Source organism: Phacochoerus africanus, chromosome 6 (assembly GCF_016906955.1).
Source record: "Phacochoerus africanus isolate WHEZ1 chromosome 6, ROS_Pafr_v1, whole genome shotgun sequence".
Classification (NCBI taxonomy): domain Eukaryota; kingdom Metazoa; phylum Chordata; class Mammalia; order Artiodactyla; family Suidae; genus Phacochoerus; species Phacochoerus africanus.
Genome location: NC_062549.1, coordinates 109,684,249 through 109,709,624, shown reverse-complemented (window position 1 = coordinate 109,709,624; position 25,376 = coordinate 109,684,249). Strand labels below are relative to the sequence as shown.

The 25,376-nt window shown below is 37.8% G+C and overlaps 1 protein-coding gene across 3 annotated transcripts; it reads right to left on the bottom strand.

Annotated features, from left to right (window-relative positions):
• Positions 1-4,153: 4,153 nt before the first annotated feature.
• Positions 4,154-24,645, bottom strand: LRIF1 (ligand dependent nuclear receptor interacting factor 1). 3 transcript variants are annotated; one of them, XM_047785061.1, is made up of 4 exons: positions 24,141-24,645; positions 9,319-10,828; positions 7,865-8,137; positions 4,154-6,763 (listed from the first exon to the last, which is right to left on the bottom strand). In XM_047785061.1, the coding sequence occupies exons 1-4, from the start codon at positions 24,206-24,208 to the stop codon at positions 6,326-6,328; spliced, it is 2,289 nt and encodes a 762-aa protein (XP_047641017.1). In that variant the 5' UTR covers positions 24,209-24,645; the 3' UTR covers positions 4,154-6,325. The 3 variants fall into 3 exon arrangements, with proteins under 3 accessions (XP_047641017.1, XP_047641018.1, XP_047641019.1); XM_047785062.1 differs by having other exon boundaries at positions 9,319-10,820; positions 24,141-24,204; XM_047785063.1 differs by lacking the exon at positions 9,319-10,828 and having other exon boundaries at positions 24,141-24,216.
• Positions 24,646-25,376: the final 731 nt, after the last annotated feature.

Below are 25,376 nucleotides of genomic sequence, written 5' to 3'. Positions count from 1 at the left end.
TTGTAGAATGCCCTTCAAATTGGGTTTATTCCGTATTTTCTCCTGGTTGGAAAGAGCATATTAGTCAGCTCAGGCTGCCATAAAAATATACAACAGACTGGGTGGCTTCAACACCCATATCTGTTTCTCATGGTTCTGGAGGCTAAGTCTGAGTCGGGTTCCAGCCAATTCCGTTTCGGGTGTGAGCTCTCCTCCTGGCTTGCAGATGGCACCTTTCTCACTGTCTTCGCTTGCTCTTCGGTGCAAACATGCTGGCTCAGTGCGTTCTCCTTGGTGGGGGTGGTTGAGGAGGATCACTCTTGTCCCATCTTTGAAGGACATTAATCTTACTGAATCAAAGCCCCATCCTATGACCTCGTTTAACCTGAATTACTTCCTTGTGGGCTCCATCTCCACACTGGGGGTTAGAGCCCCACTGTATGAATTGTAGGAAGGACACGTTCAGTCCATAACAGGTTTTGTAATTTCAGAAAGATTACCACACACACGCGCGCGCGCGCACACACACACACACACACACAATATCTTTCTGTATCACTTTGAGGGATTCGTGATATTGGTGTGTCATTACTGGTGATATGGGTCTAGATCATTTGGATAGATGGGTGTCTGCTAGGCTTTTCCCCTATAAAGTTACTGTATTTCCCTTTATAGTTAGTAAGTGTCTTTGGGGAGATACTTGGGGCTGCCAATCTTGTTTCTTCTCAAACCTTTGACCACTAACTTTAGCTTCGTTTGTGAATCTTGTCTTCTACGGTTATTACTAGGGCGCTTGCAATGATGACTCTCCACTTCTCCTATTTCCATTTATTAATTGAAATTCCGTATCCTTCATTTATGCATTGAACTTTTTTGGGCTGTGGCTGTGGCATGCAGAGGTTCCTGGCTAGGGATCAAAACTGTGCCACGGCAGGGACAACGCTGACCCTTAACCAGCTGAGGCACTCGGGAACTCCGCATTTGACTTATATTTGTGTAGGTTCACGGGGTACATTTTGTTGTCAGGGTTAAAGTGACACTCTATAGTTATCGTTGTTCAGACTATTCCAGTTTTGGCCATTATGCCCTCCATCAGATTGGCTCCTCTGTTTTTAAGAAACTTCCGTCTTTGGGGGGAGCATTTCCTTAACCTCTGATATCACAAAATAGCCAAGGTTCATCTGGTATTTTCCTTGCTCCTGGAATCAATTTATCCAAGGAGCCCTCATTCCTGACACTGGAGAATGATGTTTAAAAACCAAGATCTGGTGCTAGGTGTGCTCATCGCTCTGGAATATCATTGCTTCTAGGCTCACTCAGTGAGTGCGTTAGGAAATTTATGAATGTGTACTAACCCACTTAATATGTCTGAATATACAGTAAAAGCCACGAGTTGATACTGATGCCTCTAATTCTATTCCAATATCCCAATGTTTATGTTAGCTTTCTTCCTTTCCTTATACTGTCTTTCTCCAACAGTGAGAAACCTGGCTCTCATTATCTACAGTATATGTATTTAGTTGTTCAATTTTAGTATATATGCAAAGGTAATTTCAGGATTGCTAACTCACATCCCTGTGATAAAAACTTTTGCTGACTGGATTACAGTGCTTAAGTCTTTAGCTTTGTGCCCAGTGATGATACTGACTCTTAAGTTACGTAGGTTCATTTTACATCCCTTTACGCATGGTCATACTGTTTTTTCAAAGTACGTTTACTTTCATTTGCTAGTATTTGCATTCCAGTTTGTGTTGCCGCCAGGTCCTGCTTAGTTTTACTCATTTATTTAGGGACATGTGAAGAATATGCAAGACATAGTTATTATTCTAAGAGTTATACAAAAAGAAATAAGCAGAGAAATATTACTCTACTTCACCCTTGCTAACCCTTTGCCATTCCCTCTTTTTTTTTTTTTTTTTTGTCTTTTATCTAAAAGTGCTGCACCTGCGGCATATGCAGGTTCCCTGGCTAGGAGTTGAATCAGAGCTGCAGCTGCCGGCCTATACCACAGCCAGAGCAATGCCAGATCCGAGCTGCATCTGTGACCTACACCACAGCTCACAGCAACGCTGGATCCTCAAACCACTGAGCAAGGCCAGGGATCGAACCCACAACCCCATGGTTCCTAGTTGGATTCATTTCCGCTGTGCCGCAATGCAAACTCCCACATTCCCCTCTATCTCTTTCCCTTAGGTGGTCAATCTCATTAACTTTTGGTTTGTTCTGTTATTTTTCCTTTGTACCAGTGAACAGTTGTTTATGTATTTTGTCATAGTTCTCCTTTCTTATAGGAAGGATAGCATGCTATGAATACTCTTGTGCTTTTTCTCATCTTACTGTATGTCTAAGAAATCACTCCATCTCCATATCAGTTCATAAAGCTCTTGTTCATTCTTTTCTTATAGCTACTTAGTATCCCACTGTGTGGATATACCATGGTTTTTTCAACCACCCTCCTATAGGCATTTAGGTTGCTTCCAATATATTGCAATTAAAAACAATATTGTGATGCATATATTTTTGCATATATATATTTTCACATTCCTGGAGGTATGTCTTTGGGATAGAGTCTTAGAATCACTGGTCCCACTGGTTGAAAGGTAAATACGTACTTAATTTTGTTAGACAGCACCAAATTTCCCTCCACAATTGAATAAATTTGCACTCCAATCAGCAATGTATGAACATGTCTATTCTCTCACAGACCTGCCAGCTCAATTTGTTGCCATATTCTTAAATATTTTCCACTCTGACCAATAAGAAATGGTATCTGAATGGTTTTAACTTGCATTTACCTAATTTTGAGAGAATATGAGTATTTCCCATGTTTGAAGGTTATTTTTGTATCTTTTAGGGTGAATTGTCTGTTCATGTATTTTTATCATTTTTCTGTTTGGTTTTTGGCCCTTCACCCCTCTTTACTTATACTTTTAATAAAAACTTTTTGGCCATTGTGCTAAGTAAAAATTGTAAGAGGACACTGGTGGAAGCAAGGAGGCAGTTGGTTATTATAATAATCGAAATGAAATATAATGCAAGGTTGCACAGTAGGGGTGGTAAACAATGGTCAGATTCCAGGTAAGACAGGAAAATTTCCTAACAGACTCATTGTAGAAACTCGTGTAGAAAAATCACGAGTTCCTGTTGTGGCTCAGCAGAAACGAATCTGACTAGTATCCATGAAGATGTAGGTTCAATCCCTGGCCTCCCTCAGTGGGTTAAGGATCCCACATTGCTATGAGCTGTGGCGTAGGTCACAGATGCAGATGAAGCTTGGATTTTGCATTGCTGTGGCTGTGGTGTAGGCCAGCAGCTGCAGCTCCTATTTGACCTCTAGCCTAGGAATTCCCATATGCTGCACGTGCAGCCCTAAAAAGATTTTAAAAAGAAAAGAAAAATCAAGGTATACTTCAAATGTTTCCACCTGAATGAGTGGAAACCTGGATTTGCCGCTGAGACAGAGAAGATCTTGGCTGAGGCAAATTTGGGGTGTGGAGGATAATTACAACCTAGGTTTAATTTCCAGATGCCCATTAGACTTCCAAACAAATGTCAAGGAAGTATTTGGATACAAAATGTTGAAGTTCAAAGGGGAGTTCCTACATATAGATGGTATTTTGATCCATAAGAACTAGATAAGACTATCATGAGTGAACATAGGTGTAGAACAAAAGACATACAAGGAGTAAGCTGTAAGCATTAAGCACTAATGCATTAAGAGATCATGGAAAAGGGAAAGAAATCGGTCAAAAGAGGCTAAGAAGGAGCAGTCAGTAAGGTAGTAGGAAATCAAGATTTGGTGTCTTGGCAGCAGAGTGAAGAACACATTTCCAATGAAAGACTTGTAAAAATTGTCAAATGTTACAAACAAGTCAAATAAGATAAAGACTAAGAACTAATCACTAGAGTTAGCTTTAGTGGAGTGGTTAAAGATAAAACTAATTTGAGCGAATTTCAGAATGAGAGGGTAGGGGTTTGAAACCATCAGTATAGACAAATTTTGAGAATTTTGCTGTAAAGGATTCAAGCCACATTTCCATATCATGGAATACATTATCAGAAGAAATGTGGGTGCCTGATGATTCCCTGAGCAGCAAAGCCCTAATTATAAAGAAGCAGAAAAATCAAAAGGAGAAAGGAGGCTGAAACAACGAGGTAAGAAAATGAAACAAAATGAGGATGGATGCAGTATGTTTATTAGGAGGATTTTATTTAACAAACACTAATATATTGCTATGTATCAGGCACTATTTAATGATTTATAAATACAATTCATTCAATGATCTCTTCTTCCAGTCCTCAAAACTGATTTAAGACTGCCCTTTTTCCAACCCTTATATATACTCAGGCATGAGCCCACAATTTTTCCTTCTTCTGTTTATATATGTTTTATGTATTTCCCAAACTGAAGTTATCCAGACCCATGACTTCAAATCGTATCTATTTACTGATAGCCTTTAATTATGTATCTCTCAGAACCAAGACTTAATACTTTAGCTTGGTGGGAAGTGAAATTCTCATTTTTAATATTTTAGCTTGCTATATTTTAAGTTTTTCCATAATGCCCATGTATCACTTCTTTATTAATGTTCAAAAAATTTTTAAAGTGTTAATAATCCACAAAATTATATTTATATTGATAGATTATAAATTAAGAGGACTAACAACTGGCCATTAGATCTACCAACATGGAAGTCACTGGTGTCCTTTAACAAGATCCATTTTGGTGCAGTAGGGGGAGCAAAGTGTGCCTGGAATAGTTTGACCGTTCCTCAAAGAATCAGGATATGATCCAGCAATTACACTCCTAGGTATATACCCAAGAGTCTTGAAAACATATGCCCACACAAATATGTACCCAAACGTTCATAGTAACACAGCAGCATAACATCCTTATAGCCAAAAGTGTACATAACCCAAATGTCCATAAACAAATAAATGGATAAATGAAGTGTGGTATATCCATTCAATGGAATATTACTCAGCAATTTAAACAATAATTAAGTATTAATACATGCCACAGCACAGATAAAACCTTGGAAACATTAAGCTAAGTGAAAGAAACCAGTCACAAAAGAAAATACTGATTCATTCTATACATGTGAATGTCCAAAACAGCAAAATTTATAGAGACAGAAAGTGTATTAGTGGTTGCCAAGAGCTGAATAAAGAAGAGCCTGGGAGTGACAGCTAAGGGAGATGAGGGGTTTTTGGGGATAATGGAAATACTCTAAAATTAGTTCATGTTGATGGCTGCACAACTCTGTTATTATAATAAACACTAAACTGTACACTTTAAAAGGCTGAACTTTATAATGTGTGGGTTATCTCAATAAAACTATTACAAAAAAAAAAAAAAGGCAGGAGAATCTAGGTGATACTCAGTTTGGATTTGTTCTATTCCTTCTCAGTATTTTCTAATTTATTGTTTTCTATTTTGTTGCCATTGTACATGTTTTATTTGAGCTTACTTCCAGGAATTTGTTAATCATTTTTTAAAAATAACTTTTTCCTCCTTCCCCTTAATTCCCATTTCTATACCACTTTCCAACACAAAGATAACCAGATAGAAAAATGTCTGCCTCTATTAAGAACAGCTACACTTTACAATTTTAAAAAGTATTAAAGGTGGCCACATTCAGATTTACTCATACAACCCAAGTCACCTATGTACATATTCTGAAAAAAAGGAAGCATTTGCCTACAGATAATAATATATCAGTTTAAGCAAATAATACATTATGTAGCCTGAATTCTAAAACCCATTCTGGATTATATGAAACTACTTTGTAAAAGTTACTAAAAAAGTGCCCCTTATTCTTGAGAAATGTTTGAAATTTTAAATAATGCTGCTATAAGTTTTCTTTCATGAATTTTTTTTTTAAATTTACAACAATGGTAAGTAGAAGGTATCATCATTTTATGGGTAAAGAAACATACATATAAAGCCCATTGGCAAAGCTAAGTTTAGAGCTGACTGCCTCTCTTAGATAGTATAATTTCAGTAGTACACAGCAATTACCTATAACATCTGAGCAATTTAGCTAGAGTTATAAACAGTAATAAATATTCAAACTTGAGGAATTCCAGTTAATATAATAGAAAAATAGAAAAATTTTTCTTCCAAAAGAAGGTATCCAGACAAAGATTCAGATACCCCGTGTAGATTATTAATATGTGAATCAGCCTTTCTGTATTCCTTAAATAAAATTTTATAATCAACTGACATAAAGACACGTTTCATATTAAAAGACACTTTCAGAATGCATCTATAATTAACTTAATGCAAAAGTGTGTGAAAAAACACAGCTATTCTTCTTATGTCTTTAAGAATAGCAACATTTTATTATTTTTGGTGCATCTTCTTACGCATTTCTTCAAGAGCTGCTTCTTTCTCTCTCAGCACCTGCTTAAGTCTTCTTATTTTTTCATCTCTGATAGTTTCTTCTAACTCAGGTGGTGTCATAGGAAAAATATCTTCAGTATAATTTTTATTGAAGGAATGGCTTTGTTCAAAAGCTGCATTTAAACTCATTGTGTCTTTCTCCTGGTTCCCATGGGTATAGAGTTCCACCTCAGTTCTCTTTTCTTCTCTGGTTTTGCTAGAGCTTGAGAGAATATTATGGTGTGATACATTTGAAGATGGCAAAATACTGCTAATGAGCTGGGGACTGCTTTCATTAGCTCCACCATTTACCGCTGTGTTACAAACACTCTTGGTTTTTCTCTTCTTTGCATGATCCATCTTCTTATTAGTTTTTGCTTTTCTTTTCTTATCAAAACCCTGTTGCAATGTTGAGTAAGATTCCAAAAGAAAAACAAAATATTACTGCTGAATATATACAGTACTCTCAAATGTAACAAAACTTGCAGATACAAATATGCAGCAATTAAGTTCAACTCAATAAAACATACCAAGAAAGAAATTAATGTTTGCCACAGTATGGTATCAAAGTGAACAGCAATGTCCTTATGATACACTGAGAATAAATTGCTTAATTCACATTTTCCTGCTTAAGTCAAGTATTAGAAGCTATACTGATCCACTACAAAAACGTAACAACTATTTGTGAAGAGCCCAAGAAGTAGAATTTAATTTTTTTTCCTCTGCATGGCAGGCATATATGGAAGACTATCACTGGGAAAGGCTGACTGGTCTCTGATCTGAAGTTCAGGATATTAAACAATATAATAATGAAATATTTATTAGTAGAGCAACAATAGGCAAAGTTATAGGGATATTTCTTTTCATCATTATTATATAGACTTAAGATGTTTCTATTAAGAGTAATACTGCAGTGATTATCTGCATGTTTATATTTTCTACATTTCTGTTACTTTAGATAGTATCTTCAAAGTATGATGAAGTTAAAAAGTCATTTTCTTATAATTTTATGATTAAAAAAAGCAGGTGGATAATTTGAAACATTTCTGTTACTTTAGATAGCATCTTCAAAGTAGGATGAAATTAAAGTCACTTTCTTGTAATTTTATGATTAAAAAAAGCAGGTAGCTAATTTGAAACATCTGAAACAACATTTTTACTTAACCGGGGATGCAATTTTACCTGCACACTTATGGTTCTTTTTAACATTGGTTGTTTTGTTTTGTTTTGACTGCGCCCATGGCATGCAAAAGCCCCTGGGCCAGAGATCAAACCTGTACCACAGTAGCAACCCAAGCTGCTGCTGTGACAACACCAGATGCTTAACCTGCTAAGCCACAAAAGAACTCCAACACTGTTCTGGTATAATACACGTATGTGCAAACTTGGTAAAAACTACCATTCATACTAATGCACACGACTGAAATAAAACAAATTAAGAAAACTAATACATTCATGTCTCTTTGGAGTACCTACAAAGGACACTTTAAAATCTATTACCTGTTTTCTCCCTTCCTCCTTGACTATTAACTCTGCCTCTTTGCAAGTATCACTCTTCACCAAACAGCTAAAGGAATCAAAACCTTCTCCAGAGCCCAAATGGTGAGGAATCCGAGTAAGGCACACTCTCAACTCTTTAGTGAGACCAAATATCTTTTTAAGTTCAGCATCACTCTTCAGATATGATGCCCTATTGCTTCTTCCTTGAGAATTTTTCTTCTCATTTCTTTCTTGAGTGACTTTTTCTAATGTGGATGCCATCTCATTCTGGATCTGAAATTAGGAAAAGAAAACACACAAACGATACTGCCAATTATTTAAGCTATTTTATCAGACTAGCAACTACGTGATTACCTCATCTTACTTAAAATATCATGCTTTAAAGTTCTAAATGGTTGGGTTGCATTACTCTTGCCTTACCTCCCACACTTGTAAAACCGAACTTAACTGAGCAAAACCAAAATGTCCCCTTACAATTTCACTTTCTTGCACTAGAAAAGTAACAAACAAATGAAATTCTCAAAGAAATGAAAGAAGAATACGGACTGATGAAATTTTAAAATGATCTATACGGCATTATTTTGGAAATTGTCGTCTTTTGGAAAACTCTTACACCTTTAAATCAATCTTATATTTAAATCGGAATCTACCTCCTTCCATCTCTGGAGTTCAATGCATTCTGTACTGAAGGGGAGAAATACTGATATCATTAAGTAAACCTCTAAGAAAAAGGTGGGTCCAAATATTTAGTGATCACAGATACACATATCTTAAGTAGAACAGAAAGGTAACTATGTGGATATGTTGGGTAACTGAATAAGAAGTCAGAAAGAGGGCTAAAAAATGGAAAAGGAAAGCTGTATGCTCAAAAACAAACAAAAAACCCAATCAAGATGCTGATAAATTCTTTTTCCACAAATAACTGAAAGGTATTAATTAGCCATGTCCCAACCTTCCAACCATCTACCTAAAAATACTCCCAACCACCACAAAACAAACAAATCCCAGCTCTCCTATATGAATACTAATCTCTCCATATGCTAAAAACTCTTAAATATATATGTATGTATGTATATGTATTTATATGTACAAATATAAGTATGAATATATACACACAGCAATTTTACTAAACTCTGAATTCACATTATCCTTCTCCAACTCTTCTAAACCTGGCTGCTCTGTGATTTGTTTGTTTAATTTTGTTTTAAAGACTTGGCATGCCAAATGATTCAAGAGAAAGATACTGCTTGGGCTCTCTATTACACTCCTTAAACATTTCCTTCAGAGGAAAGCTGTGACTTAATTAAGAATTTGTGTGTGTATGATAGGGGTGTGATGAAGAGGAGGATGGGAGAGGGAAAAGGAGCTATCATAGATAACTAACTTTGAGAATTAAGAAGGAAAATTGTTCTATATACATAGATAAAAAGAACACCCTGACATGGGAAAATTACCTTTGGTTCTTGGTCTCTGAAAACAGACTGTTGTGAAGTAAGAGTTGTTGCATCAACAGAGGAACTTATTTTCTCTATGCTCTGGATGATATCTCCTTTTCTGGGGGCATTTTGTCCTGTACTAAATCCATCTGGAAAGTCTGGCTTTGAGAATAAAGTCTTACTCTGTTTTAAGTAGTTAATGGATTGGTTCATACTATGTGGGTTTAGGGTGGAAAGAGATGGTTTCTCCACTTTCTTATTCTTCTCTGCCCTTAGATTGGCCATGGAAGCAAGCTGGGTATTTGAAAGTGATTTTGTCTCCATCTGGGAAGATTTACTTTTAGCCAAAACAATATTTACAACCTCTCTGGATATTTCTGTGACTGGACTTGAACTCACTATCTGTGAGGTATCTTTTCTTGGTGGAATATCAGGAGAAACAGAATTCTGTTGGTCAATTTGTGATGGCAAAACATCTGTCCCCTTTTTAGCCAATAGATAGACTTTCCCATTAAACATAACCAAAGCATTATCCTTAATAGGTATGCTTTTGGCTTGTGTCCCACTAGGACTGATGGTACTCAATGGTGGCACATTCATAGTATTATCTCCCAAACTCTTCCTATCTACGAAAGTTTTTAAAATCTTTGAAGCCACATTATTTGAAGATTTAACAGGAACAAGAGATGGAGTGCAAGACTGTAGATTTTCTTGAAAAATCCATTTCACTGGAGCAGCTTGAGAATGCTGACCACCTTTTAATTGTGTCTCTTTAGCAACATTCATTGGAATTTGTGTGGTATTTAGTATCACTGGCTTTGCTATTTCTGTAACAGGTTTTGGGTAAATGCTTTGAAAGTTCTTGGTAACTACATTTTTCACTGTATTTACAGGAGATACATAAATAACAGTTGGTATTTGGGAGGCCCCAACTGTTCCTGAGGTACTTGTGGTTGCAGTTGCAAGAATCTTTTGCTGAACTGAAGGAGGCAATGATGACGCTGGTACAGATTTCACTTCAGCATGGGCTGGAATCTGTAAATGATGCCCAGAAGGCAAAACTGGAGATTTCACAGTCATTGGAAGACTCTGGGTATTTACTAAAATATAAGATGAATCATTTTGTGTTGAGGAGGGAGAAACAGCCAATGTTTGCATGGTGAGTCCATCAATTTTCACACCATGACTCTGAACTTTAGAAACTGATGAGGTAAATTTTTCAGTTCCCACAGAAGTAACTCTAACTTTTTCTGCTGTATCTACTGTTCTTGTAAGAAAATAGTTTGAAGAACTGGCTGGCTGAAAAATGGGCAATTGAACTGGTGCACTTGTGGAAGAGCTGGAAATCTGAGTCTGAAAAGTAACTTGAACTGGGCTTCCTGTATTCCCTTTCAAAGCATCAGACATGACTGAAGATTGAACTAGTGGTATAAGATTTCCAGAGGAATTAGGAATTGGAAGTAATTGCAGAAGATTTTTTCCATCCGAGCCAATCGTCTGAACTACTTGGTACATGCAGCCTGAAACACTTAAAAAAACATTGAGTAAATAAATACAACATACTACATGGTATACACATTTTATTTAAAAACATATTTGCAAATATTATTTTTAAAATATAAAAATTTATAAAATATAATAAAAGTATGTGATTTGTCACTTTGAGTTTTCAAAGTGAAATACTGCAAAACAAAGATTTTCAAGTAGAGGAGATAATCAAAGATATGGTTAGCTTTGATTTAGATCTTCTTACATGATTAGGCAATAGGCATAAGACACTAGCATTTATTCCTAAAACTAGATTTTTTGAAGGTTTTACCCTGTATAAAATTTTGCCCACTGGAATATGCTCCTCTTAAACTATTAGCATCCGCCTGTCTCCTTTTCCTTAAATTCTTTCCTCTAGTCCTTTGTCTTTATTATTACTGATCAGGATTCTCATTTTCCCTCCATTTATGCTTATCCTGTTTCCCTCACTCTTTTCTCCCTCTACCCAATCGGTTCTGTGTTCTTCCCAAGTCATTCTGATGACTCCCATTCTTCTTTTGCTTAAGGAACCTCTGAGTACCTCAGTGTACATTAGTGATACCTTAGTGTACTCTACTTCTGGAGACTAAACTGAGTTACTTATGTAGGAACCAGTTTCTTCTTTATTGTTTCAGCACATTTTGATATTTGATGCTAAACAGCTCTTGGTATAGCAACTACTCATATCAGTTACAACTGTCTGCCAATCCAGATTTATAGCAGCAACATCATTTCAGCTGAACAGTTTGCAATATACATGGAATACACTGGAATTTTTTTTTTTTTTTTTTTTTGCTTTTTAGGGCCATACTTGCAGCCTATGGAAGTGTCCAGGCTATAGGCTGAATCAGAGCTGCAGCTGCCAGCCTACACCACAGCCACAGCAACAGCCAGATCCAAGCCGCATCTGCGACGTATATCAGAGCTCATGGCAACACTGGATCCTTAACCCACTGAGTGAGGCCAGAGATCGAACCTGCATCCTCGTGAATACCAACTGGGTTCTTAACCTGCTGAGCCACAACAGGAACTCCAGTCAATAAATTTTTTAATCTAGCCTATTTTGACCTTGATACTTATGAGCTATTTCTTAGCACTGACTGATTTTTTTTTAATCCAACACATACAAGTTTCTGTTTGTAAAATCAATTATTTGTAGACTTCTTAAATGCAGATACCTTAAGTTATATATACCTAAAAGCTTCTTTCAGTTCTTGGAAAATACTAAGCCCTCATGGGACTCAGGGCCATCACACATGCTACCTAGTTTTCTGCACCCACCTACATAACATAAACGATACTTCCCAGAAAATACATTTTCTGGCCACCTGAACTACCATTGCCCCTCCTTCATAACTAACAATAGTACACCTGTTAATTTCCTTCATGGTTCATATCTCAAGGTGTCATTAAACATTAACTTTTATTACTACTCTATATACTGTTTCTCATGCTAAATTCTAGCATAATGGGTGCAGAATCCATGTCCTATAAACCCAGCATGGCCTTATGACTAAGATCAAATGACGAAAAAAATTTAAGAATGAAAAATAATAATTATGAGACTTCCCAGATGTATAAAGTTGTGTTTTACTGTTTATAGGTGATTTTAAAGCTTCAGGGATTAATACAAATCAAAGCCCAAAATTCTATGTAACCTAGGAAGTACTGGATTCAGGTTTACCTTCATGCAACCCAAAATAACATAATCATATCTTTACAAATATTTAAAACAGTTTTCTGGCCATTTGACAGTGCTTCAAAGTGTTATATTTACATTCAGTAAATTAAAAGTTAATCTATATAGAGAAGATTGAATGTGAATGAAAGTATGAATTCTTGCTTTGATAGCTTGAGGATGAAAACTCACCTTCACTACCTCCATCCCTCCAAAAGCAAATATAACCTGGATCAGAACTTATTCAATTGGAATTTATTAAACCAAAATTTACTGAGTGTCTGTCAAGGTTCAGGCAACAGGCTCACTTATGAGGAAAAGGTCTGTAAAATACACCCTATGCACTGAATCTGCCCCCCTCCCTGTTTTTGTGCAGTACAGAAGCTAAGAATGGTCTTCATGTTTGTTGTTTTTTTTTTAAATCAAAAAATACTACTTTGTCATAAGTGAAAATTATGAGTTTCAAAACTCAGTATCCATAAGTAAAGTTTTGTTTAGTACAGCTACACCCATTTTTATTTATTTTTTGCCTTTTTTTAGGGCTGCACCGGTGGCATATGGAGGTTCCCAGGCTGGGGGTTGAATTGGAGCTACAGCTGCTGGCCTACACCACAGCCACAGCAACGCAGGATCTGAGCCACATCTGCAACCTACAACACAGCTCACAGCAACAGAAGATCCTTAACCCACTGAGCGAGGCCAGGGATCAAATCCGTGACCTCCTGGTTACTAGTTGGATTTGCTTCTGCTGTGCCACAATGGAACTCCCACATCCATTTTTAATGTATTGTACATGGCCGCCTTCATGCTGCAACAGCAGAGTTGAGTAGCTGCAGCAGAGATCACATGACCAACAAAGCCTAAAATATTTACTATCTGGCCCTTTACAGAAAATGTTTGCTAGCCTTCAAGCTAGTTCAACCCACAATCCCTAAAAAACTTAAACTGCTGGGTACTTGCACATGTAAATAGGCAATTTACATGATAAATGATGTATTTGGATGAGTACAAAAAACGCTCACATCTTTTCTTAAAACCTTCTCTTCCCAAGGCTTCCTAGATATGACATTCTTCTACTTCTGTAGTGACTCCTCTGTCTTTGCCAACTCATCTACTTGAATCAATTTTAAAATGTTGGAATTCACCAAAGCCTAGAGCAAATTCTTCTCTTCTTACTCTGTAAACATTCCTGAGATGATTTATTTTATATACATGATTTCAATTAAATTACCATTTATATATCAACAATTCAAATATTCATATCTTAGGTTTTTGAGATTCAGGCTTATACGGCCAACTTCCCCCTTGACATTTATATTCAGAATCTCAAATCACCTAAAACTCAACATGGCCTTTGAGTTTTTTTCTTTGGTAAATGTCATCCCAACTACCTTAGATGCTTAAGTCAGAGCAAATAATTCCTGTTTTCTTACCCTCTGTATTCAATCTATCACAAATCCTACTGGTATTATTTCCTAAATTTCTCTTGATCTGTTCAATTGTTTCCAAATCAACTGTCACTACTCTAGTCCAAGCAAACACCATCTCTGGCTTGGATTATTATAGCAGTTTCATAACCAGTCTTTTCTTCAGTCTAAACTCTCTTGAAATTATTCAGAATTCTAGCACTGGCCCTTCTCTGCTTAAAACATTTCATCAGCCTCCCATGTTCTTTTGAGTAGTAGAAAGAAAACCAAGATTCTGATGCAATGGAGGCCAAAGGAAGAGAGTTTCGAGAAACTGGTTAAAATATATATATATATATATATATATATATATATATATATATATATATATATATATTTTTTTTTTTTTTTTTTTTTTTTGCTTTTTAGGGCTGCACTTGCAGCATATGGAAGCTCCCAGGCTAAGTGTTGAATCGGAGCTGCAGCTGCTGGGCTATGCCATGGCTACAGCTCAAGGCAACACTGAATTCTTAACCTACTTAGTGAGCCAGGAGTTGAATCCACATCCTCATGGATACTAGTTGGGTTCGTAACCCGGTGAGCCACAACAGGAACTCCCCAAAACTGGGCAATTCTATTGAAAGTTTCTAAGAGGCCAAGTAGGATGCAAGTTAAAAATGTATATTGGAACTAATGGCATGAAGGTCACTAAAGCCTTAAAAGAGTAGTTTGGTGAGGAAAGAAGTTGCTGGGAGTGAATATGAAGAAAGACTATGAAGACAGCAAGGACAGACAACTCTCTTACGAACTTTGGCTGTAAAAAAGAACAGAAAAACTGACAAGTAGCTGGAAACTAAATGGGGTCAAAGAAGCAATCTTTTTTTGTCAATGTTAGGTTAACTAGAGCATAAATGCTCATGTGAGTCATCAAAAGGAAGAGACTGATAATAAAGGAGAAAGAGGAATAATAATGTGAAGTCTGAAAAGGAGGTAGGAAATTGGGACCATAGGACAGGTGAAGGGACTGAAAGCTGGAGAAGTATCTCTTTTCATCAGAACTGGAAGACAGGTTAGGTGCATTTGCAGGCAAGTTAAAGCTTTGGCTCCTTGGCCAGGGCACATCTGCATGCCATGGTGTGGAGGGGGAGAGAGAGAGAGAGAGAAGGAGAGAGAAAGATGAAAATAAAAAATTTAAAAAGGAGTTCTCGATGTGGCACAGTCAAGTATCCAGCACTGTCACTGTAGCAGCTTAGGTTGCTGCTGTGGCACAGGTTTAATCCTTGGCCCAAGAATATTCACACGCCACGAGTGCGGCAAAAATAAATAAATTAAACTTAAAATAAAGCTTTGGCATTAGAAGGTTGAGGTAATTCTGATCTAGTGACTTTTATTTGCACTATGAAATAAGGACATGACATTGTTTGCTAACAAGAGCAAAAATAGGGGGAGATTGAGGAGAATCAAAAGATCTGAAACAATCTTTGTGAGAGAATAAGCTGACTTCAGAGAATACCAGAGTCATCAGGTAGTGTTGATGGCCCAGGGAGACAGGTACTGATTATGATTTTATAGTGATACCACAATCTGTGCTCCTGTGAGATTTTCCTTGTTTCACCAGGTATAGGCAAAGAGAAAGTAAATCACTGAGTTCGACCAGGGTTGGGGTGGCTTCGGAAGGGTATAACAAAAATCAAGGAGGAGCAAAAGATTTTAGGGTATTGAAAAAATGATCAAATGATGAAACAGAGAATCTATACTAGATAGGAAGGACATGAGAACATAAAAGGCTAACGTACAGGTAGAAAATAAAGGGAAAGGACCGAAGGTCCAGATAAAGTTGAACAGTCAGATGGGAATACCTAAAACAACTAGGCTAGAAACATAGGAACTCCTGTTTGGAAAGTAGGATGCCTGAATCAAGAATTTTGTGAATGCAGTCATTTCATTTGATAACAAGAACTGTAGAAGTTTTTAGCTGATGATAGAATGGAGAATAATCTAGAGAAAAAGATATCTGTACTGAAAGACCAGGTGACAAAGCTTCCATATAGACGCTGAAGTCATGTAGGGTTGGAGAGGAGATTGGGATGTGTGCCAAGTTCAGTGACAGGAAGTTGGTAGACGGTGTTAATGAACCACAATTAAGACCATCTACTTCCTGTCACCAACGTGCCAGAAAGCTGTCTTGAAGCCCATTCTCTTTTGCAATCTACTTTGTTATCTACTACACCTTATTCTCAAATTATCAAATATGTTCTCACAGTTAAATCTGGCTGTACTCTCTCCTCATCCCCTAGGCCCTCTCTGCTGAAACTCACACTGCAAATTGTCCATCCACCTTGAATCTCTTCCTATTAAGATTTCCACTGTGTACAATGTTTCTTTTGTCTTTCGTAATGTTCCTTTTCTTAATCATTTTCTGCATATTAAGTGTCCAAACATGACTACTCCTCCATGCAGTTCTTAACTCTTTTTCCTTCAAGTCATTCTTCCATAAAGACTGCACCAGTGTTCAAGGTTTGTTATTACCATCAACTATCTTCTTTGCAATAATGACTCTCATGTTATATCCTTCTATCCCCATTCCCTAATATTGACCTCGATTTGTGATGACTGACAAAACATCACTTTTAATACCATTACTTCAAAGGTAAAATTGCTCTCTACTGAAAACTAGCATTCTTAGTATCAGTCAGTCATGTGTCAGTACTACTATTTTCCAATCACTTAGATCTTAAATTATCTAGTCATATCTACCTTTACTACCCTCTTTATTCACCTTTGATTTACCCATAGTACCTTGTATAGATGCTTACAAAGGGTAAATATTCAATAAATGTACTGATTGAATCACCAAGTTGTTTTTTGTTTTTGTTTTTTTCCCCACAGACCTGCATCACCTTTGTATCTAGTCCTCAATATTTCATCCCTATATTGGGTTCTGACTTCAAAACCAGTTTTTCTGACTGTAGCTATTATTATTACATATCTCTGGCAGACTAAATCATCCTATTGTTTCATCCTGTTAACCTCTTGCTCAAAGTTTCTTTTTCTTTTTTTGGTCTTTTTAGGGCTACACTCGTGGCACATGGCATATGGAGATTCCCAGACTGGGGTAGAATTGGAGCTGTAGCTGCCGGCCTACATACACTACAGCCACAGCAACGTGGGATCCGAGCTGTGTCTGCGACCTACACCACAGCTTACAGCAACGCTGGATCCTTAACCCACTGAGCAAGGCCAGGGATGGAACCTGCATCTTCATCGATCTTAGTCGGGTTCATTAACCACTGTGCCACGAAGGAACTCTGTTGCTCAAAGTTTCATAATTTATCATCGCCAATTCAGCATGATGTGAAAATCATCTACAATCCAGGCCCAATCAATTTCACAACAGTACCACCTATAACTCAACATAAAATCTCTGATCTTATCATAGAGATCTCTGCTATTCGGGATTGTCCCATGTACCTCATTTACTCTATTCTTCAAGGTTTTTTTCTTCTCTAACAATTTAAAACATAGTTATAAATTACCATCTTCTCCACAAAATATCTGCTAGTACCTCAAACTCATTAATTTCATCCAGCTTGGAATCCCTAAGGCATTCTCACTGGTTCACTAATGCTAGCAGTTATATAATGCCTTCTACATTGCCTTTGATCTAGTGCCTAATTTTTTAAAATGAGCAAAGTATTGTTTTCCTCGGTGAGACTGAAATTCCCTTATGGGCAAAGACTATATCATTTATTTTGTAATTATTCTTCCAATACTGAGCACAGTAGGCCCTCAAAAAAATATATAAAACATAATGACGCGCTTTCAAATATTTCAAACATATTGAACCATCTCAATACCTTTTATCACTTACTTTCATTTAGTTTATGTACTTCATTAGTCAGTAACATCTGGTTTACAAGATTAAAGCTTCAACAGAGCATAATCCACACTTTTATAATTATTTGCACAGGAGCAAGCACGTTTTAATTGGCATAGTATTTAAACAAATCACACAGGCTTTTGATACTTCATTCACATACTTTATTATATGGCCCCTACATTTCCACTTTATAAAAAGTGTTTATATTGCACAAGCTCTTTTCATATCTAATCATAGGTTTTTCCTCTCTTCTCCTCCATTTTCCTTCCAAAAAGGGAAGGAAAATACATTTTCCTCTACATCAGTATGTCAGTAGAGATTCATACAATCTATCAGAGACCATAAATTCCTTAAGGGTAGCTTATCTTATTCATATCTATTTTCTCTACACCTAATAGAGCAAGCGACACATTGCAGACAATAAAACTAGCTGGAAGGAATCCTACAAGCTATTAAGGTGCCACATTTCCTAGTAACAAATAGAATTAATTCTAAAAATTAAACTGAAATGCAGAATGCTAAGGAAAGAAGTGATTCATACTTCTTTGATCAATATATATTTTTTCAGATCTAGAAGAGCCTTTCCATTTAAGATACTAAAACTCTATAAAAATTCTGTCTTCTTAAAGGTCATATCCTACTAGCTAAGGTCAGAATTAAAACTAGAATCAGATTCTGCATACCATGCTCTGGTTAGGTCGCTTAAAAGAAGAAGAATCAACATGCTAATTACTTTAAACTGGCTAGGATTTAACAGAGACTACACTGGAAACATAATACGGTTTAAGGCTTTAAAAGAGAACAGAGGAAGGAATACATTAAAGATTACAGGTTTCTAACTCTGGCCCTTTCAATTATTAGCTGACTGAACTTTGGTAAATTTACTTAATCTCTTTGAATTTCTTATTCTTCATTTGTGAAATGGGAACATTAAGGTTTGCTATTAGAAATAAACAACTGGTTGGGATTATGATAAACTCCCAATATATGCTAGATATCATCTTCCATTAAAATATCTAATTGGCATCCAAGAACAAGTAAATGAATCAGGTAATCTTTTGAAAAAGTGAGAACTTCCATAAAAGGAAAGCAAACATAACTTTTTTTTTCTTTTTGGGGCCACATTCTGGCATATGGAGGTTCCCAGGCTAGGAGTCTAATGAAGCTACAGCTGATGGCCTACACCACAGCTACATCAACACCAGATCCTTAACCCACTGAGTTATAACGGGAACTCCCCCAACATACTTTTAATATTATGTAACTCCCGACACTTTTGACTACTCAGATTTTGACAGGAAGCATTCACAGATCAGATATGGGATGATAAAAAATTCTGCAGGTTAATAAGCATTTTTAAAGAATTTATTTATGGCCACACCCAGGCCATATGTAAGTTCCCAGGCCAGTGACTGAATCTGAGCCCCAGCTGTGAGCTATGCCACAGCTGCAGCAATGCTGGATCCTTTAACCCACTGCACTGGGCCAGAGATTGAACCCTCACCTCTGCAGCAACCAGAGCCACCACAGTGGAAACTCCTTATAAATAATTTTGCAAACTATGCTTCTTATCTGCTAGGAAACATTTTTCTATCTTATCTTCTGTGATTTAACATTATGTACATACGTAGTATATAAAAGTACATAATGTAATAATATATGATAGTATATACCATGTGACATTATATACATGATAGATCTGTAACTGTAAGTTATTGTCATTCACTCTAATCCTAATAAGCAAGGTCAACAGTGCCACTCCAATTTTATAGTGGAGAAAATGGAGATTTAGTAATATTAAATAACTTATTCAGAATAACATGCTCTTTTGCATGATCCTATCCACTTTCTTGAATTTACTTTAGCAAAACCCCAACATGACGAAGTCCCAAAAATTCATGCATAAACCGAGAGATTAATGAAGCAGATTTCAATCAGCCTGCATGGTTTACATGTCTCTCTTTTACATACGAACACACACACACACAAGCAGAAATAATAACACTTACACTGTACAAAACTAAAGGCACACTGAACTGACAGTGAAACATTATTTATCTAACCAAACCAGGCCCCCTGCTGAGGATACTCATTTTTAGCTCCCTATTTAAGAACCAAGGGTCAAAGGCAGATAGAAGCCAATTGCCAATCACATGACATCCTAATTCCTACTATTACAGGATGTATTATCACAGGCTTTTATAATAATACCTCTAAGCTGATGACTCAACAAGTCTCTATTTTCAACTCTGACCCTGCTTGAGTCCCAGATTCAAATATTTCACTGATTGTTTTCTAGGTATGCTCCTCATCTCAATTAATTTACCAATATCTACCCAGAAAATTGGCATCATAATTGATTCCCTTTTCTTCATGCCAACATAACTGACAAGGTATGCCCATTTTCCCTTCTATATTACTTTGACTCCAATCCTTACTCTATATTAGCTAGTTCAGACTCTCAGAATCTCTGGAAGGAAAAGGGAAATAGAATCTATAGAATCTTTATATGCCTGATCCCTCACTCTCAAATCCACATGACCATCAGTTATCTAAAATGACACCTGAACATGACAGTTCTTTTCTTAAAATCCTCGGAAGGATCTCTAACGGATGAAGCATCATCTCTTTAGCAAATCCTTAAAAGCAATCTGCTTATCCTGCTTGTAATACATAATCAAACAATAAATACCAGTTGCTACTAACAAGTTATCCTGGTGCTTTATCAATTCCCTCTGCTTGGACATAGCCTGCACCTTTTCTTGTTTGTTTGTTTGTTTGTTTGTTTTTTTAAGGCTGTACCCACAGCATATGGAGGTTCCCAGGCTAAGGGTCGAATTGGAGCTGTAGCCACCGGCCTAGACCACAGCTCCCAGCAACGCCTGATCCCCAACCCACCGAACAAGGCCAGGGATCGAACCTGCGTCCTCATCAATGCTAGTCAGATTCGTTTCCGCTCAGCCATAATGGGAAATCCCTAGCCTGCATCTTTAATTGGGTAGCTGATACTTATATTCCCCCACTCATGCTCAAGAAATATTTCTTATAATTTCCTTTCTCTATTCCCTCACAGTTTCATCCTGTGCATAACACTATTAAAAAGGATATTACATTATATACCGCCTAGACTTTAAGTCTTTTCATGGGCATGGCCCAAACCCTATTTCTCAGTCTTTCCATTGAGCACAGTCTATTTCACAGTAGGCACTCAGGGAACATTTTTTAACCAAATGTTTGAACAATACTGATGATAAGTAGAGAACTAGAATATGAATCTCAGTCTCTATAACTCCACCTTCTTTCTATGATGCCACCTACATCTTTGAAACTCTACTGTACCATTCTCCTGCTTTGTTCTTTGCATAGAGAGCCAAAATCTAAATAAAATTAATGGTCATTACCACGAATATGTTCCAGATATCTCCTTTGTACTACAGTACTAAATTTGGGTTTTACCTTTTATGCCCTGATGAATTAAGATACTTTTTAAACAACAAACATTCTGTATCACAAAACTGAAAGATTTTACAAGAGGAAAGCAACTCAAGAAAAATTCAAGCATCTACAGACAATAAGAAAATCATTTGGTCATTTTAAGCTTATGAAGAAAATAAATGATTTAGTACCATCAAAGATATTATTAGAAAAATAAGAAAATGAAGTATTCAATCAGAGAGCTGACATTAATTCAATGATTTACAAAAGTATATTTGGACATCATGCAGATTATTAATTACAAAACAGAAGAGAATCAAAAAAGCAACTATAACTGAAATAAGTGTCAAATAGCTTCAGAAAGGCATCTGGTAAATGTCCCAAATATATAATTTAAAATCTCAAGGATATGAGGAAATAAATACATTCAAAGATGATGAAAATAATGCATTATACCAATGAGTTAATGAACTCCAAATGACTCTGATGAATGTAACTAAAACATAATTCAATTTGTAATGTTTTTAAAAATATAGATAGATAAGAGTAGAAACTGGATAACAAAGTACACAATAAATAAAAATGTAAGGTCCTTACTCTAATTTCTGATATTGCAAAAGCATGTAATCCTGAAACAAATTGTGTTAAATCAGGGTAAATAAGACATCATCAAATATCCAGGTACTAAAACAAGATAGAAAAAGATGAACCATCATTAAAGAGTAATTCTATTTTTGCATATGTGTTACCTCTGCCTCCCCACCTCCTTCCATCAAAAACAGCCAACAAAACACATACATGTACAAAATCTGGCTCTTGTTACAATCTGAAATACAATGCTTCCTTCTTGGCAGTTCTTCAATAATGGCTTTATCTCACCACTTTTGGTGACTGTTTCTTTTCTTTTTTTGGCTTTTTAGGGCCCCACCTGTGACATATGGAGGTTCCCAGGCTAGGGGTCCAATCAGAGCTGTAGCCACGGGCCTATGCCACAGCCACAGCAACATCAGATCCGAGCAGCATCTGCAACCTACACCACAGCTCACAGGAACACCGGATCTTTAACCCACTGAGCAAGGCCAGGGATTCGAACCTGCAGCCTCATGGTTCCTAGTCAGATTCCTTTCTGCTGCGCCACACGGGAACTCCTCAACTGTTTCTTTTTAGAATATTATGCAAGTTTTTAAAAGTGTTTATTACAATTAGGGTTTCTTGTTGTTGTGGGGTTTTTTTGGTTTTTTTGTTTTTTGTTTTTTGTCTTTTTGCCTTTTCTAGGGCCGCTCCCACAGCATATGAAGGTTCCCAGGCTAGGGGTCTAATCGGAGCTGTAGCCGCCAGCCTACACCAGAGCCACAGCAACGCGGGATCCCAGTGGTGTCTGCAACCTACCCCGCAGCTCATGGCAACGCAGGATCCTTAATCCACTGAGCAAGGCCAGGGATCTAACCCGCAACCTCATGGTTCCTAGTCGGATTCGTTAACCACTGGGCCACAACGGAAACTCCTTGTTGTTGTTTTCGCTTCTTTTTTTTTTTCTCCCTTTTTTTTTTTCTTTATAGGGCCATACCCGTGGTATATGGAAGTTCCCAGGCTAGGGGTCCAATTGGAGCTGCCAGCCTACACCACAGCCGCAGCAATGCCACATCCAGGCCGTGTCTGTGACCTACAAGGCAGCTCATGGCCCAATCACGTTTTGCATCTACTTGTATCTACTTACTTCCTGGGCTAAAATTTGTACAGAAAGAAAAGTTGTGATCATATGATAATAATACATAACTAACATTTAAATAATGCTCTTATATTTTAAGTATTTTAGTATAGTCATTCTTTTATTCTTAAAATACCCTCAGGTGGTTTTACTGGCCAACTGAAAACCAAGTCACTTGGCCTCACAAATAGTTAACTAGCAAAGCGAGGATTAAACTTAGCAAGCCTGGTTTTCTTCAAACATAAATGCTCTTCCATGATTTTTATCTCCTTCTCCATGTTTCTTCTTCACATGTTCCTTCTGCAGAGACTCATTAGCTTTCCTCTCACCATTTATTATATACCCACAAACCAGACAGATTACAACTCAAAATATTCTACCTTAGCTAACAATTTTGTTCCAGCTTCATTTCATCTTGATTAATATAAGCTTAAAAAACTACTGAGTTAGTGATAAACCATTGTCTAAATTTACAAATAAGTGTCCTTCTAAGAAATGCTGGACTCTCCCCTTCAAACGTAGTTCCTCTACATATACATCCGATTCGAGATGGCATTCTCAATACATCTGCTTCAAATACTGCTGTTCCAAAAGGTTGATTTTACATGATAATTTCTCTATTTTTACTTCTCTTTATCTTCAAATAAAACTAGTATTCGAAATTTTAAAAAATCGATTCCCTTATCCCAGAACAATTTTTCAGGTTCTATATTCATATACTTTTGTCAATTACATAAAAATAAAAACCTTCCCTTCTCACTAACTCTCTTTACAGCTATTTTCCCTGAAGGTCCAGCGCAACCCGTGCTGCACTTGCTAATCCGCGCTGACGGCTGCGTGTTTTTCTGCGAGTGCGCGAGAATCTTCCAGATGATGTGGGTCACACAGGAGCGCCGGCCATGTTGATTTTCCTCTCCTGTGGAGATCTACTCAGTCAGCCTATGAAACTTCAGGCGCTGGAGGTCTGCGGAGCCAAGGCAGAGGCTGTCTGTGTCACAGACTCTCTAGAGGGTTTATGTTTCCAAGAGGGAGCGGCTCTGAGGGCTCTAAAAGCCGAAGCGCCGCGCACTCCCCCTAGAGTGCTCACCCGGCGGGATCAAAGGCATCTGAACTGCAGAACGTCAGAAAACGGCGGCCGACTCCACATCCTGCTAAGAGACGGGCGAGGGGCGGGTGTGTCGCCGGAGATTCGAAACCGGTACTTACCAATGCGAGGCGCTGCCTGACTTTTCCTCTGCAGATTTCAGGAAGACCCTCCGTAGGTTATTGGACATTTTAGAGGGGTGGGAGGGGCCAGTACGTCCAGGAAAGGGAGCAGTATATGGGGGTCGAGGTCTCCAAGGGCCGAGAACCAGAGCGACAGAGTGTTTGGCTGGAGTTGCCCCTGAGCAACTCAGGGGGGCTTGAAGCAGAAAGGAGGGCGACAACAGGCTCCCGAGAGGGCGTATCCTCAGGCTTCGGAGGGAGGCGGCGCAGCCACCAGAAACCGGAAGAACCGAAGTGACTTACGGGGTGGGACCGGCACTAGCCTCTAAGAGAACAAGCCCGAGTCTCCGCCCCGTTAGAGCCTAGGACTTTGCTCCGCAGGCACCCGGAATCAGGCGGGAGGCGTGGCCTTAATGGCACCGCCTCTGTCGGTGCCGAGCCTGTGATGAAGATCAGCCGGACTGTCTCGGCCGACCCCGCCCACCGAAGCCGCCAGCGGGAGCAAAGCTGGCCTGGCGGTTTCCGGCACCGTCACATCCTGTTGCCAAGGTGACTGGCTCGCTAAGGCCCCGCCTTTATGCTATGACCCAATCACAGGTGACATTTGCTATGTCTCCTTCCGGATCAAGTAACGAATCGCAGAAGAAAATTGTCCAGATATCTACGCAAAATAAAATGTTTCCGGGGTCAGTCGTAAATTTTCTGCTTTTATATTCGCCGTTGGTGTAAGTTTTCCTCTCCTACCAGATTTAAAAGCTAACAGAAGGCTCGTTTGGAGACATACGCATTCTTTGCGTAAGAGAATTTTAGACGCCTGCCTATGGCCAGCGCCTGTATTATTGCTACTTCCTGAGGGTTTCTCGATTTTATCCGCTTTCTTCAGTCTTTGCCTCGAGACTTACCCTTCCCTTGCCCTCCACCCCATCCTTATACCTCACTCGAAATTATTGTCGTAGGCTTTCAGTCTCAAAAAATTTAATTGCCCACATAGGCTTATTTTTTTGCATCTTTATCTGGATCCCTGGATAAAAATTTCTCATAAGTTTTTCTAAGAAGTCAAATCAGCTATCCAAGAAGTGGTTTAAGTCTCAGGTTTAAGAGGTAGACATTCTAATTTAGCTGGGGCTAGACGGAAGTTGTGGGAAGAGTGCTTTAGAAGATCCAGTTTTATCAGCTATAGGCAGTAAGGATGTAAACTGACTCATATTGTTAAAATTTGGGAAACTGACATAAAGT

What these genes read in the sequence shown, in the direction of transcription:
- LRIF1 (XM_047785061.1), bottom strand. Translation starts at nt 24,208, where the DNA reads ATGTCCAATAACCTACGGAGGGTCTTCCTGAAATCTGCAGAGGAAAAG. An exon ending in TCAGGCAGCGCCTCGCATTG is followed by an intron (nt 10,829 to 24,140) that starts GTAAGTACCGGT and finishes TGTTTTTTTAAG; the next exon opens with TGTTTCAGGCTGCATGTACC. An exon ending in TCAGAGACCAAGAACCAAAG is followed by an intron (nt 8,138 to 9,318) that starts GTAATTTTCCCA and finishes TCCTAATTTCAG; the next exon opens with ATCCAGAATGAGATGGCATC.